The sequence below is a fragment of the Scyliorhinus torazame genome, chromosome 14 (assembly GCF_047496885.1).
Source record: "Scyliorhinus torazame isolate Kashiwa2021f chromosome 14, sScyTor2.1, whole genome shotgun sequence".
Taxonomy (NCBI): Eukaryota; Metazoa; Chordata; class Chondrichthyes; order Carcharhiniformes; family Scyliorhinidae; genus Scyliorhinus; species Scyliorhinus torazame.
This window is the reverse complement of record NC_092720.1, coordinates 16,247,409-16,264,130: the sequence shown is the minus strand read 5'-3', so window position 1 is coordinate 16,264,130 and position 16,722 is coordinate 16,247,409. Positions and strand designations below refer to the sequence as shown.

Here is a 16,722-nt window from a genome sequence, read left to right as displayed (position 1 = left end):
AGGAGCTGGGTGAGGAGTTGGATGAGGGCCTGTGGGCTGACGCCCTGGGCAGGGTCAATTCCTCTTCGTCTTGCGGCAGGCTCAGCCTGATCCAGTTTAAAGTGGTGCACAGGGCGCATATGACAGGGGCGAGCATGTGTAAGTTTTTGGGGGTAGAGGACAGGTGTGTGAGGTGTTTGGGGAGCCCAGCAAACCACGCCCATATGTTCTGGGCGTGTCCGGCGTTTGCGGGGTTTTGGAAGGGCTTCGCAAAGGCTATGTCCAAGGTCTTGGACACTCGGGTAAAACCGAGCTGGGGGATAGCGATATTTGGGGTGTCAGACGAGCCGGGAGTGCAGGAGCCGAAAGAGGCCGGAGTTCTGGCCTTTGCCTCTTTGGTAGCCCGGAGAAGGATCTTACTAATGTGGAGGGACGCGAAGCCCCCCAGCGTGGAGGCGTGGATCAATGACGTAGCGGGTTTTCTCAGGTTGGAGAAGATAAAGTTTGCCTTGCGAGGGTCTGTGCAGGGGTTCTCCAGGCGGTGGCAACCGTTCCTTGACTTTCTGGCGGAACGTTAGGTGGAGGTCAACAGCAGCAGCAATCCGGGGGGGGGGGCGGGTTTTCTTGTTTTGGTTTATGTAAGGGGCTTTTGCCCCATTTTGTTCTTAATTTGTTAAATCGTTTAAGGGTTAGAGGATTAAGTTGCTTGGTTTGTTGGCGTGTTGCCCTTTTTATTTTTATTTTGTATATTTTCTTTCCTTTTTTGGAGTGTTTTGTAAAAATTATTGAAAAACTTTGAATAAACATATTTTTTTAAAAAAATGCTTCATCATGGCTGACAGATATAATCACCAATATCAGGTGTCATCAAAGTCAAAGGACCCCGTTACCAATAAGAAAGTACTTGTATCCCTATAGCTCCAAAAAGTGCTTTACATCAATTGAATTCTTTAAAACAATGTATTCTTTTACTTTTTTTGTTACATAAAACGTGGAGGAACAGAGTCACAGGACTGCTAATTAATTTTAACACCAAGAACAAAGCAGTTATTAAACATGAAAAGTTGGATTATGATACTCTTTTATTCCCCACTTATCTTAAATACACACAGATTTTAAGATTAACACGGATTACAAAGTACATCTTAAGTTACAATGGTCTCATTATCACACAAAGTCCCTTTTAAGCACACAAGATGACTGTGGTATGACACACTCCTCTCTGAACCCAAGTTGGGGAATGCCCTAGTTCTAATTTGGGCTCCTCGAGCAGAGAAAATAGCTTTTATTGTATCAAATTCCTTCAGTACCGTAAGGACATACAGATCATGCCTCAACGTTCCAGGTTCAAGGCCAACTTGAAGCCAACTTCATGCAATGTCTCCTCACAATTTGGTCCTTTGAGATTTGGTGTCATTCTGGTGAATAGACGCTCTATCCCTCCCAAAGGCTAACGTGGACAGCACCCCCTTCCTGTGAAATTTCTATCACTGAAAATGTCAGCAGAATCGATGTTCTGGGAATGCCATCAGCTTCAGGCCTCATACAATCCTAATTGTCCTGACATGTACTCACATCACTATTCCCCTATTGTTACTGGGTGAAGATCCTGTAATTCGGCACCTAACAGCATCGTGGACGTACCGACACCACAAGGACTTTGAAGGTTTTATGGCCTTCGAAGGTGTGATTCATGTTTGGAGTTTGTGGGCATGGTACAGGGTAGCAGAGAGAATGTGTTGAGTTCGTGTGTACGCAGTTTGCGTCTGGTGCGCGCGCAGCATGCAAAGTGTGTGCACATCGAGTTTGCTTGTCTGCTTCAGGGTGGCACGGTGACATATCTCAACCCATTCCATAGCAGCATGAACCAAGGGGAGTGGCTGGGCCAAGTAGCCCCCACAGAGCCTGTGGGTGGAATGTGTTCTCTGGTAAGGATGCCACAGGCAAGGCCTGCATTTAATGTCCATTACTAGCTGTACTCATACTGTCTCTTTCTACAACTTCTGCTGTACTGCCGTTCTCACCAATGGTATTTATTAGGCGGTTGTTTCATGTGATCTTTGGGCTTGCTAAATCACTAGAGACTAATTAAGAGTCAACCACCTATTGTGAGACTGGAATCATGCAACGGCCAAAATGGTTGGGCACACTCTATTCGTTAAAGCATGTGCGCGTAGTCACGGATAGCAATCCAACAGCATTTACATCATATTATTTCTGGCGCCTGCTGACAAGTTTAAATCGGATTTGTCAAATTGAATTCCACAATTTACCATGTCGGGGATATGAACTCTTGAACCAGCGCCACAAGGCCAGCAAAGGCACAGCACGCCAGCTCAGTCTGTCACGAAGGCAATGTCGACACAGCTCATTTCCTAAGCCTTGCAGGGGTTCTGGGTCCCAGCAGAAAGGAGCTGCATTTATATAGCACCTTTCAATACCTCAGGATGTCCCAAAGCATTTTACAGCCAGTGAAGTGCTTTTTGAAGTGGATTCATTGTTGTGACGTGCGAGGGTCCTGGGGCACTGCGCCCCCTTGTTCAGTTAGAACCTCTGCGAGCTCTGCCCACTTTATACAGCGCACAAGATTAAAAATGTCAGGAATCCAGGAGACAGCCCTCATCGGGCCCACACTGAGGCCTCCGGTTCTCGACAAATACACAGAGCTGCACGTTAGAGCGACAGGGCTTTTGATTCGACGCCAGAGACCATTAGATTCCAGAAGCTGCCTGTCATACATCTCCGGTCAGCTCTCCACCACAAATATTCCAGACAGCAATTCCCATCGGAACTTCCTACTTGCTGCTCGATCAGCCAAAACCACTCCTGCTACACACACCCTATGAACAACATGCATTTAATTAAGGGGCATTAGCATTTTTGCCAAACAGAATTTGTATTTTGTTGCATGAATTCTCTACTCATCCCCAGGACATGGTAGGTGTTAAATCAATGGTCACAAGGTCAGGAGCTGGAGCAGCTTCTGGACAGATGTAGCACGGGGTTAGATAGAGAGTAAAGCTACAGGGCGGAATCCTCCCCACCCATGCCGGGTGGGCGAATCGCCGGGGCGCCGGGCGAGTGCCGCCACACCGCCCCGACACCCGCACGAGATTCTCCCACCCCCCCCACCAAACCAACGCCATGAGAATCACGGCTGGCCGCTCGGAGAATCGCCGCTCGCCTTTTGCAAAAGGCGAGCGGCGAATCTCCGGCCCGGATGGGCCGGGCGGCCGCCCCAACACGACAGGTTCCCGCCAGCGCCGTCCACACCTGGTCGCTGCCGGCGGGAACGGAGCGGGAATGCTGGGGGGACGGCCTGTGGGGAGGGGAGGGAGGTTCCTGCACCGGGGGTGGCCTCCGATGGGGTCTGGCCTGCGATCGGTGCCCACTGATCGCCGGGCGGGCCTCTCTAAAGGAGGACCTCCTTTCCACCGCCGCCCCGCAAGATCCATCTGCCATCTTCTTGCGGGGCAGCCTTGGGAAGAACGGCAACCGCGCATGCGTAAAATACGCAATGCCGCTCCTAGCCCCCCGGAGCTGGGAGAATAGGGGGCTGGGAGCAGGTTCCGACGCCGGTATGATACACTCCGGTTTTCACTCCGGCGTCAGGACTTTGTCTCCATTTCGGAGAATCGCGCCGACACTGTCCCCATCAAATACTCCCAGAAGAGGCACAACACGAGGTTAGATCCAAAGTAAATCTCCCTCTACACTGTCCCATCAAACACTCGCAGGACATGTACAACACGGGGTTTGATACAGAGCAAAGCTCCCTCTACACTGTCCCCATCAAACACTCCCAGGACAGGCCCAGCTTGGGATTAGAAACAGAGTAAAGCTTCCTCTACACTGTCCCCATCAAACACTCCCAGGACAGGTACAGCACAGAGTTAGATACGGAGTAAAACACTCTCTACACTGTCCCCATCAAACACCCCCAGGACAGGTACAGCACGAGGTTAGACACAGAGTAAAGCTCCCTCTACACTGTCCCCATCAAACACTCCCAGGACAGGTACAGCACGGGGTTAGGCACAGAGTAAAGCTCCCTCTACACAGTCCCCATCAAACACTCCCAGGACAGGTACAGCACGGGGTTAGACACAGAGTAAAGCTCCCTCTACACAGTCCCCATCAAACACTCCCAGGACAGGTACAGCACGGGGTTAGATACAGAGTAAAGCTCCCTCTACACTGTCCCCATCAAACACTCGCAGGACAGGTAAAACACGGGGTTCAATACAGAGTAAAGCTCCCTCTGCACAGTTCCCATCAAACACTCCCAGGACAGGAACAGCTTGGGCTTAGATACAGAGTAAAGCTCCCTCTACACTGTTCCCATCAAACACTCCCAGTACAGATACAGCACAGGGTTAGATACAGAGTAAAGCTCCCTCTACACTGTCCCCATCAAAAACTCCCAGGACAGGTAAAACACGGGGTTCGATACAGAGTAAAGCTCCCTCTACACTGTCCCCATCAAAAACTCCCAGGACAGGTAAAACACGGGGTTCGATACAGAGTAAAGCTCCCTCTACACTGTTCCCATCAAAAACTCCCAGAACAGGTAAAACACGGCGTTAAATAGAGAGTCAAGCTCCCTCTGCACTGTCCCTATCAAACACTCCCAGGACAGGTACAGCACGGGGTTAGATACAGAGTAAAGCTCCTTCTACACTGTCCCCATCAAACACTCCCAGGACAGGTACAGCACGGGGTTAGATACAGAGTAAAGCTCCCTCTACACTGTCCCCATCAAACACCCCCAGGACAGGACCAGCACAGGGTTAGATACAGACCTGCTTCCTGCTTCAAGAAGACCACCATCATAAGGTGCTAAAGAAGAACCAGGCAATGTGCCTCAATGACTACCGTCCGGTGGCCCTGACATTGACATAATGAAGAGCTTTGAGAGGTTGGTCATTAGGCACTTCAACTCCATACTCCCAAAATACCTTGATCCACTGCATTTCACATACCACCACAACAGGTCCACAGCAGGCACCATCTCACTGGCCCTTCCATCATCCCTGGAGCATCTCAACAACAAGGACTCCTACATCAGACTCCTATTTATTGACTTCACCACAATCCTAGCCTAGCTCATATCAAAGCTCCAAAACCTAGGACTTGGCTCCTCACTCTGCAACTGATCCTCGACTTTCTGACCCACAGACCACAATCAGCAAGAATAAACAACAACACTTCCTCCACGATAATCCTCAATACTGGGCCCCGCAAGGCTGCGTACTTAGCCCCCTACTATACTTCCTGTACACACATGACTGCTTGGCAAAATTTGGCTCCAACTCCATCTACAAGTTGTTTGATGACATGAGCATAGTGGGCCGGATCTCGAACAACGATGAGTCAGAGTACAGGAGGGAGATAGAGAACCCAGTGGAGTGGTGCAGCGACAATAATCTATCCCTCAATGCCAGTAAAACTAAAGAGTTGGTCATTGACTTCAGGAAACAAAGTACTGTACACACCCCTGTCTGCATCTTTTACACATTTTTTTTTTTTTTTTTTTACACAGAGGGTGGTGGGTGCCTGGAACTCGCTGCCGGAGGAGGTGGTGGAAGCAGGGACAATAGTGACGTATAAGGGGCATCTTGACAATACATGAATAGGATGGGAATAGAGGGATGCGGACCCCGGAAGTGTAGAAGATTTTAGTTTAGAACGGCAGCACAAGCTTGGAGGGCTGAAGGGCTTGTTCCTGTGCTGTACTTTTCTTTGTTCTCTGTTCTTTGCATCAACGGGGCCGAGGTGGAGATGGTTGACAGCTTCAAATTCCTAGATGTGCACATCACCAAAAATATGTCCTGGTCCACTCACGTCGAAGCTACCACCAAGAAAGCACAACAGCGCCTATACTTCCTCAGGAATCTAAGGAAATTCGGCATGTCCACATTAACTCTTACCAACTTTTACAGGTGCACCATAGAAAGCATCCTATCTGGCTGCATCACAGCCTGGTATGGCAACTGCTCGGTCCAGGACCGCAAGAAACTTCAGAGAGTCGTGAACACAGCCCAGTCCATTGCACAAACCCGCCTCCCATCCATTGGCTCTGTCTACACATCCCACTGCCTTGGGGCAGCATAATCAAAGTCCCCTCCCACCTGGCTTATTCACTCTTCCAACTTCTTCCATCATGCAGGAGACAAAGTCTGAGAACACGCACGAACAGATTCAAAAACAGCTTCTTCCCTGCTGTTACCAGACTCCTAAATGACCCTCTTCTAGACTGATCTGATTAATACTACACCCCTGTACGCTTCACCCGATACCGGGGTCTATCTATTTACATTGTGTACCTTGTGTTGACCTATTACGTATTTTCTTTTCATTTTGTTTTCTTTTCATGTACTAAATGATCTGTTTGAGCTGCTCACAGAAAAATACTTTTCACTGTACCTTGTTACACGTGACAACAAACAAATCCAAATCAGGAGTAAAGCTCCCTCTACACTGTCCCCATCAAACACTCCTAGCACAGATACAGCACGGGATTAGATAAAGATTAGAATCATATAATTTACAGTGGTGAAGGAGGCCATTCGGTCCATCAAATCTGCACTGGCCCTTGGAAAGAGCACCCTTGGAAAGAGCCCACGCCCCCACCCTATCCCTGTAACCTAGTAAACACAATTAATGTTTTTGGACACTAATGGCAATTTGTCATGGGCAGTTTCCTAGCCTGCACATATTTGGACTGTGGGAGGAAACCGGAGCACTCGGAGGAAACCCACGCAGACACGGGGAGAACGTGCACACTCCACACAGACAGTGACCCAAGCTGGGAATAAAACCTGAGACCCTGGAGCTGTGAAACAACTGTGCTAACCACTGTGCTACCATGCAGCTCTGTAGTGTAAAGGCCCATGGACAGGTACAGCACAGGGTTAGATACAGAGTAAAGCTCACGCGACACTGTCCCCATCAAAAACTCCCAGGACAGGTACAGCATGGGGTTAGATACAGAGTAAAGCTCCCTCTACACTGTCCCCATGAAACACTCAAGAGGACAGGTACAGCACGGGGTTAGATACAGAGTTAAGCTCCCTCTACACTGTCCCCATCAAACACTCCCAGGACAGGTACAGCACGGGGTTAGATACAGAGTTAAGTTCCCTCTACACTGTCCCCATCAAACACTCCCAGGACAAGTACAGCACGGGGTTAGATACAGAGTTAAGCTCCCTCTACACTGTTCCCATCAAACACTCCCAGGACAGATACAGCACGGCGTTAGATACAGAGTAAAGCTCCCTCTACACTGTCCCCATCAAAAACTCCCAGGACAGGTACAGCACGGGGTTAGATACAGAGTAAAGCTCCCTCTACACTGTTCCCATCAAACACTCCCAGGACAGGTACAGCACGGGGTTAGACACAGAGTAAAGCTCCCATCTACCCACATTAAAATTCACTTGGTTTTTATACCAGCAACCTGATGGTCTCATTTAGTTGACGGGGAACTTAGTCATTTGGACTCACAGGGAACTTGGTTGAGGTGGCAAAGTCAGTGGCACAGTGACACGAGAGCATCACAGTGGCACAGTGTTTAGCACTGCAGCCTCACAGCGCCAGGGACCTGTGTTTGATTCCAGCCTTTGGGGATTGTGTGTGGAGCGAACATGTTCTCCGTGTCTGCGTGGGTTTCTCCGGTCCTCCGGTGAAAGGGGCGGCACGATGGCATAGTGGATAGCACTGCAGCCTCACAGTGCCAGGGACCTAGGTTCAATTCCGGTCCTGGATGACTGTCTGTGTGGAGTTTGTGTGGAGGTGCATGTACACCCACAGTGCAGTTAGGAAGGAAGTTCCTGGGTTCTGATTGTGATTCGAACGTCTCCAAAACTCTGAACCTTCTGTGTTGCCTTTCCCACGATCACCCTCTGCAAATTTGGGCTCATCCGTATCTCTGTTTCCTGCACCATAATTGGCACCAAGTTCCAATCACCCATTCTCACCTCTGTGCTTGTTGCCTTACACTGGTTCAAACTCTTGGTAATCACTCGATTAAAAAATTATCTTCTCCTGTTCAAAGCCTGTTCTTGCTCCTTGCTTTCTCTCTAACATCCTCCAGCTCTTACCACACTCCCAAGACCTCATGTTTGTTAGCATACCTGATTCAATTCACATCCTTGATTTTAACCATTCACATTGGTGGTTGTGCCATCAGCTGTCATGGTAGCAAATGTCTGGAATTCTTTTCCAACACCTCGCCACCACTCTCTTCAAGATGATCCTTAAATCCTATGTCTTTCACTGCATTTTGGTCACCTTTCCTAATATGCGCCTCAGGAATCGGTGCTGTTATTTGTGACAGAGATATATATATATATATATAAATGATTTGGATGAGAATGTAGGAAGCATGGTTAGTATGTTTGCAGACGACACCAAGATTGGTGGCATAGTGGATAGTGAAGAAGGTTTTATAAGATTGCAACAGGATCTTGACCAATTGGGCCAGTGGGCCGATGAATGGCAGATGGCGTTTAATTTGGATAAATGGGAGGTGATGCGTTTTGGTAGATCAAATCAGGGCAGGACCTACACAGTTAATGATAGGGAGTTGGGGAGAGTTACAGAACAAAGAGATCTAGGAATACAGGTTCATAGCTCCTTGAAGATGGAGTCGCAGGTGGACAGGGTGGTGAAGAAGGCATTGAGCATGCTAGGTTTTATTGGTCAGAATATTGAATACAGGAGTTGGGACGTCTTGTTGAAGTTGTACAATACTTTGGTAAGACCACACATGGAATACTGTGTACAGTTCCGGTCACCCTATTATAGGAAAGATATTGTTAAACTAGAAAGAGCACAGAAACAATTTACGAGGATGCTACCAGGACTTGATGGTCTGAGCTTTAAGGAGGGGCTGGATAGGCTGGGACTTTTTCCCCTGGAGCATAGGAGGCTTAGGGGTGATCTTATAGAGGTCTATAAAATAATGAGGAGCATCGATAAGGTAGATCCCAAAGGTAGAGGAGTCTAGAACTAGAGGGCATAGTTTAAGGTGAGAGGAGAGAGATACAAAAGAGACCTGAGGGGAAATTTCTTCACACAGAGGGTGGTTAACATCTGGAACGGGCTGACGGAGGCAGTGGTAGAGGAGGGTACAATTTTTTCCTTTAAAAAGCAGTTAGACAGTTACATGGGCAGGGTGGGCAAAGAGGGATATGGGCCAAATGCGGGCAAGTGGGACTAGCTTAGTGATAGAAACTGGGCGGCATGGACCAGCTGGGCCGAAGGGCCTGTTTCCATGCTGCACATCTATGAATCTATTTCCTTCTGTAGCTCAGTGTCACATGTTGTCAGATAATGCTTCTGTGAGGCAGCTCAAAACATCGCACAACATCAAGTGCAAGTTGTAGTTTTCTCATGAATCACTCCCACTGCATGACAAGTTAGTGTTATACAGTGACAGACCCGCCCCTACCAGTACTGTACCCCAGTGTGAAACACTGACATACCCACACCCACCAGTACTGTACCCCAGTGTGAGACAGTGACAGACCCGTCCCCACCAGTACTGTACCCCAGTGTTATACAGTGACAGACCCGGCCCCACCAGTACTGTACCCCATTGTTATACAGTGACAGATCCATCCCCACCAGTACTGTACCCCAGTGGTATACAGTGACAGACCCATCCCCACCAGTACTGTACCCCAGTGTTATACAGTGACAGACCGGTCCCCACCAGTACTGTACCCCAGTGTTATACAGTGACAGACCCGCCCCTACCAGTACTGTACCCCAGTGTGAAACACTGACATACCCACCCCCACCAGTACTGTACCCCAGTGTGAGACAGTGACAGACCCGTCCCCACCAGTACTGTACCCCAGTGTTATACAGTGACAGACCCGGCCCCACCAGTACTGTACCCCATTGTTATACAGTGACAGACCGGTCCCCACCAGTACTGTACCCCATTGTTATACAGTGACAGATCCATCCCCACCAGTACTGTACCCCAGTGGTATACAGTGACAGACCCATCCCCACCAGTACTGTACCCCAGTGTTATACAGTGACAGACCGGTCCCCACCAGTACTGTACCCCAGTGTTATACAGTGACAGACCCATCCCCACCAGTACTGTACCCAAGTGTTATACAGTGACAGACCGGTCCCCACCAGTACTGTACCCCAGTGTTATACAGTGACAGACCCACCCCTACCAGCACTGTACCCCAGTGTTATACAGTGACAGACCCGCCCCTACCAGTACTGTACCCGTGTTATGCAGTGACAGATCAGTCCCCACCAGTACTGTACCCCAATGTGAGACAGTGACAGACCCGTCCCCACCAGTATTGTACCCCAGTGTTATACAGTGACAGCCCGTCCCCTGCCAGTACCGTGCCCCAGAGTTATACAGTGACAGACCCATCCCCACCAGTACTGTACCCCAGTGTTATACAGTGACAGATCGGTCCCCACCAGTACTGTACCCCAGTGTTATACAGTGACAGACCCATCCCCACCAGTACTGTACCCCAGTGTTATACAGTGACAGACCCATCCCCACCAGTACTGTACCCCAGTGTGAGACAGTGACAGACCCGTCCCCACCAGTATTGTACCCCAGTGTTATACAGTGACAGACCCGTCTCCACTAGTACTGTACCCCAGTGTTATACAGTGACAGACCCACCCCCACCAGTACTGTACCGCATTGTTATACAGTGACAGACCGGTCCCCACCAGTACTGTACCCCATTGTTATACAGTGACAGATTCATCCCCACCAGTACTGTACCCCAGTGTTATACACTGACAGACCCGCCCCCACCAGTACTGTACCCCAGTGTGAGACAGAGACAAACCCGTCCCCACCAGTATTGTACCCCAGTGTTATACAGTGACAGCCCGTCCCCTGCCAGTACAGTACCCCAGAGTTATACAGTGACAGACCCGTCCCCACCAGTACCGTACCCCAGTGTTATACAGTGACAGACCTGCCCCCACCAGTACTGTACCTCAGTGTTATACAGTGACAGACCCACCCCTACCAGCACTGTACCCCATTGTTATAGACAGATCTACCCTCGCTCTAGTCATTCTCATATTTCTCACATATGTGTAAAAGGCCTTGGGGTTTTCCTTGATCCTACCCGCCAAAGATTGTTCATGTCCTCTCTTAGCTCTCCTGATCCCTTTCTTCAGTTCCCTCCTGGCTATCTTGTATCCCTCCAATGCCCTGTCTGAACCTTGTTTCCTCAGCCTTACATAAGTCTTCTTTTTCCTCTTAACAAGACATTCAACCTCTCTTGTCAACCATGGTTCCCTCACTCGACCATCTCTTCCCTGTCTGACAGGGACATACATATCAAGGACACGTAGTATCTGTTCCTTGAACAAGTTCGACATTTCACTTGTGTCCTTCCCTGACAGCCTATGTTCCCAACTTATGCACTTCAATTCTTGTCTGACAACATCGTATTTACCCTTCCCCCAATTGTAAACCTTGCCCTGTTGCACGCACCTATCCCTCTCCATTACTAAAGTGAAAGTCACAGAATTGTGGTCACTATCTCCAAAATGCTCCCCCACTAACAAATCTATCACTTGCCCTGGTTCATTACCAAGTACTAAATCTAATATTGCCGCTCCTCTGGTCGGACAATCTACATACTGTGTTAGAAAAGCTTCCTGGACACACTGCACAAACACCACCCCATCCAAACTATTTGATCTAAAGAGTTTCCACTCAATGTTTGGGAAGTTAAAGTCACCCTATGACTTCTGCACCTTTCCAAAATCTGTTTCCCAATCTGTTCCTCCACATCTCTGCTACTATTGGGGGGGGGGGGGGGGGGGGGGCTATAGAAAACTCCGAACAAGGTGACTGCTCCTGTCCTATTTCTGACTTCAACCCATACTACCTCAATAGGGTGATACTCCTCGAACTGCCTTTCTGCAGCTGTTATACTATCTCTAATTAACAATGCCACCCCCCACCTCTTTTACCACCCTCACTAATCTTATTGAAACATCTGTAACCAGGGACCTCCAACAACCATTTCTGTCCCTCTTCTATCCAAGTTTCCGTGATGGCCACCACATCGTAGTCCCAAGTACCGATCCATGCCTTTAGTTCACCCACCTTATTCCTGATGCTTCTTGCGTTGAAGTATACACACTTCAACCCATCTTTGTGCCTGCAAGTACTCTCCTTTGTCAGTGTTCCCTTCCCCACTGCCTCATTACACGCTTTGGCGTCCTGAATATCGGCTACATTAGTTGCTGGACTACAAATCCGGTTCCCATTCCCCTGCCAAATTAGTTTAAACCCTCCTGAAGAGTACTAGAAAACCTCCCTCCCAGGATATTGGTGCCCCTCTGGTTCAGATGCAACCCGTCCTGCTTGTACAGGTCCCACCTTCCCCAGAATGCGCTCCAATTATCCAAATACCTGAAGCCCTCCCTCCTACACCATTCCTGCAGCCACGTGTTCAGCTGCACTCTCTCCCTATTCCTAGCCTCGCTATCACGTGGCACCGGCAACAACCAGAGATGACAACTCCGTCTGTCCTGGCTTTTAACTTCCAGCCTAACTCCCTAAACTCGTTTATTACCTCCACACCCCTTTTCCTACCTACGTCGTTGGTACCAATGCGCACCACGACTTCTGGCTGCTCCCCCTCCCCCTTAAGGATCCTGAAGACATGATCCGAGACATCCCTGGCCCTGGCACCCGGGAGGCAACATACCTTCCGGGAGTCTCGCTCGCGACCACAGAATCTCCTATCTATTCCCCTAACCATTGAATCTCCTACAACTATTGCTTTTCCATTCTCCCCCCTTCCCTTCTGAGCCCCAGAGCCAGACTCAGTGCCAGAGACCTGGCCGCTAGGGCCTTCCCCCCCCCCCCCCCCCCCCCCCCCAACAGCATCCAAAACGGTATACTTGTTTTGAAGGGGAACGGCCACGAGGGATCCCTGCACTGTCTGCCTGTTTGTTTTTTTCCCCCTGACTGTAACCCAGCTATTCTTGTCCTGTACCTTGGGTGTGGTTACTTCCCTGTAACTCTTCTCTATCACCCCCTCTGCCTCCCATTTGATCCGAAGTTCATCCAGCTTCAGCTCCAGTTCCCTAACATGGTCTTTGAGGATCTGGAGTTGGGTGCACTTCCCGCAGATATAGTCAGCGGGGACACCAGTGGTATCCCTCACCACCCACATCCTACAGGAGGAGCATGCAACTGGCCTAGCCTCCATCCCCTCTTACCTTACAGAATATAGCTGCCCTGTGGACCAACTAGATCTCCGCCCTCCGACTCTGCTCCCAGTCAGCTGCACTCTCTGTAATCTCCTGGCTCTCTTCTCACTCTTTGCGGAAATGTAGGAAACAAAATGAAAGGAGCACCTTACTCCCTCCTCACCTAACTCCCTCAGTCACCAAGCTCTCACTATAGCACTCAAATGCACCAAATTCAGCACTCCCTCAGTCACCAAACTCTCACTATAGCATTCAAATACACCAGATTCAGCACTCAGTGCAAAACCTCAGCACTCAGTGCAAAATTCAGGGCAGACCAGTCCCCACCAGAACTGTACCCCAGTGTTATACAGTGGCAGACCCGTTTCCATCAGTACTGTACCCCAGTGTTATACAGTGGCAGATCCGTCCTCACCAGTACTGTACTCATGTTATAGTGACAGACCTGTCCCCACCAGTACTGTACCCCAGTGTTATACAGTGACAGACGCATCCCCACCAGTACTGTACCCCAGTGTTTTACAGTGGCAGATCCGTCCCCACCAGTACTGTACCCAGTGTTATACAGTGACAAACCCGTCCCCACCAGTACTGCATTCCAATGTTATCCATAGACAGTGCCAATCCCACCAGTACTGTACCCCAGGGTTATACAGTGACAAATCCGCTCCCACCACTACTGTACCCCAATGCTATACAGTGACAGACCCCTCCTCACCTGAACTGTACCCCAATGTTATACAGTGACAGACCTGTCCCCACCAGTACTGTACCCCATTGTTACACAGTGACAGATCTGTCCCCACCAATACTGTATCCCAGAGTAACACAGTGGCAGACCCGTCCCCACCAGTACTGTACCCCAGTGTTATGCAGTGACAGACCTGTCCCCACCAATACTGTACCCCAGTGTTATACAGTGGCAGACCCGTCCCCACCAGTACTGTACCCCAGTGTTATGCAGTGACAGACCAGCCTCCACCAGTGCTGTACACACATTTTGATCATTTAATTATGGTAGTGCTGGTGGGGGGAGGTGTGGGGGGGGGGGGGGGGGGGGGTTTAAGCACCCAGTATACAAACAACCCCAATGAAAGTTGTTCACACCACTGTGCTGAGTGGGAACAAATTAACCTTCAAGCACTTGAATTATAACTGAAGCTACTCAGAGGAACAGGGACCATAAAAACAAACTGATTGATCATGGAAACAGAAAATGTTGCAGTTGGAACAGTGCCTGTGTAAGTGGCAGAGACAGGTTAATTGCTGCAGCCCCTTTGAAAGCACAACCTCCTGCAGGGCCATTAACCTGCTCCACCTCTTCTTACCGCCTTCCTGATGGCACAGGTATTGTTTGTCCACATTTAAAGGTAGCGTGCACGTTTTGTTTGCTTCCAGATGCTGCTGCCTGTCCTCACCCGCCCTGAACTCTGTAACCACCACAAGCCTTACAAACCCTCCGAGATCTCTGCACTCATCCAACTTCCATCGCTGCCCCCATTGTGGTCATGGCCTCAGCTGCCTGGACCCCCCCCCCCCCTCCCCCCCAAGGGCTGGAATTCCCTCCCTGAAGCTCTCTGCCTCCCACAAAATAACATTGTTTATGTGGTCTAGTGTCAGAGTTTTGGTGGATGATGCCTGTGTGAAGTGGCCTCTGTGTTGAAGATGGTGTCTAAATGCAGGTTGTTGCCTTTGCCCAGTGTGACTGCAGCTGCCAGGGACAATGCCAGGCTACCAGGGACAAAGCCAGGCTGCCAGGGACAATGCCAGGCTGCCAGGGACAATGCCAGGTTGCCCCCCTCCTCAGTAACCGGGGCTGTCAGGCTCAGCGGCTCCCCCAGGCCCCAACTCCTGACGGTGACATCCACAATGCCAGGAAAGCCCAGCTCGCCCCGCCGGGCTCGGTCTGTCCCGTCAGAAATATATTCAACTTTCAACAAAACACCTCAGCACAAAGAGGCTCCGCCATTTTCCAGGCCCGATTGGGGCGGCCGGGGGGGGGGGGGGGGGGGGGTTGGGAGGAGGCCCGGGGGGCCCCGATTTTCCCCCCCCCCCCCACCCCAGCCGGACTCCGGCCCCCGGGCAGAGATGGTTCCAATGCCCGGAGACAGAGAGAGGGGGGTGCTCGGGGCCCAGGCCGGAATTGCGCCCCCACCCCCGGGTTAGATGGAGGGGAAGGGGAGGGAGACAGCCTCCTCCCCGGGAGGGAGAGCCGGCTCCCGGCCGCCACAACACAATTCCCGGCTTTGGAGAGCAGCCCAGTCCCCGGCCACAGGCCCTGGCCCGGGTCAGTCAGCCGGTGACCGGCCTCGGCCCTCACCCCGGACCCCGGTCCCTCAGCCTTCCTCCCCACCCCGGTCCCCGTCCTCACCCGAAGTCCTGGTCCATGGATTTGAAGAAGAATTTGTAGTTGGGTTTGTTCAGCACCAGTTTGAAGTCGGCCAGAGTGACGGAGTCCGCCGGCAGCGGCAGCTTCACCAGGTACGGAGTCTCCTGCTCGTCCATGTGGTAAATAATCTTCGTCTCGCCCATGGCCGGTCCCGGAGAGCGGGCCGAGCTCCGGCTCCGGGCTCTCTGTCCCCGGCTGCCTGAGCCCGTCAGCCCGGCCCAGGTTTCCTTCCGCTCGGCACAAACTTTGTATCCACCCGGCCGATACTTTGTATCCTCCCGGCCGGTTGTTCCCTGCCGATACTTTGTATCCTCCCGGCCGATTGTTCCCTGTTCCCGGCCGATACTTTGTATCCTCCCGGCCGATTGTTCCCTGTTCCCGGCCGATTGTTCCCTGCTCCCGGCCGATGCTTTGTATCCTCTCCCTCCCGGCCCCGGTGCCTCAGGCCGCTCGGAGCACGGGAGGCTGAGCTTGGCTTCGATTCGATCCGGTCCGCCCCGCACTGACAGCGGCCGCACGGCCCCAATCAGACTGGGAGGGGAGCGGCCGCCCCGTCACAGCGCCAGTGCCATCAATCCGGCACAGCCCTGCCCAGCGCTGGCCGGCAGGCTGACAGCTGGCACCCCCCACCCCGCGGGCACGGCTGCTGTGCCAGGGAAAGGGGAGGGAGCCCCTCGGGGTGAGGGCTCAGTTGGCAGCTTCTGTCCGAGTCCCAAACTGGGGCGGGTGGGGGGCAGGGCAGGGCTGTGGAGCTAGGGGCAGCTCAGAAACTGGCACAGCGACTCCAGCAAGGTGGAAGCAGTAACTTGAACTTGGCATGCTAGGGTGTAGAAAAACAGACGGTGCCACACTATGCCAGTGCACCTCAGACCCAGACAGAGCCCATCCACAGAGATAATCACCAGCAGTATTCAGTTCCACTCCTAACTGCTCAGATACCAGGCAGTCCCTGTCCAAATGCAGCAAGACCTGGGCAATATCCAGCCCCGACCCGGGTTGATAAGTGACAGGTAACATTTGCACCACACAGGTGCCAGGCAATGGCCATCTCCAACAAGAGAGAATCTAACCATCACCCCTTCACATTTCAACAGTATTACCACCCC

The 16,722-nt window shown here is 51.1% G+C and overlaps 1 protein-coding gene across 2 annotated transcripts in view; it reads right to left on the bottom strand.

Moving 5' to 3' along the window:
* dvl3b (dishevelled segment polarity protein 3b) overlaps positions 1 to 16,236 on the bottom strand; it is a 155,191-nt gene extending 138,955 nt beyond the window's left edge. The window contains exon 1 of one of the 2 annotated variants that reach the window (XM_072473736.1): positions 15,599 to 16,236. In XM_072473736.1, coding sequence (XP_072329837.1) covers positions 15,599 to 15,759 — 161 coding nt within the window. In that variant the 5' untranslated portion in view covers positions 15,760 to 16,236. The remainder of the gene's footprint in view (positions 1 to 15,598) is intronic. The other variant, XM_072473735.1, reaches the window with a different exon arrangement.
* Positions 16,237 to 16,722: the final 486 nt, after the last annotated feature.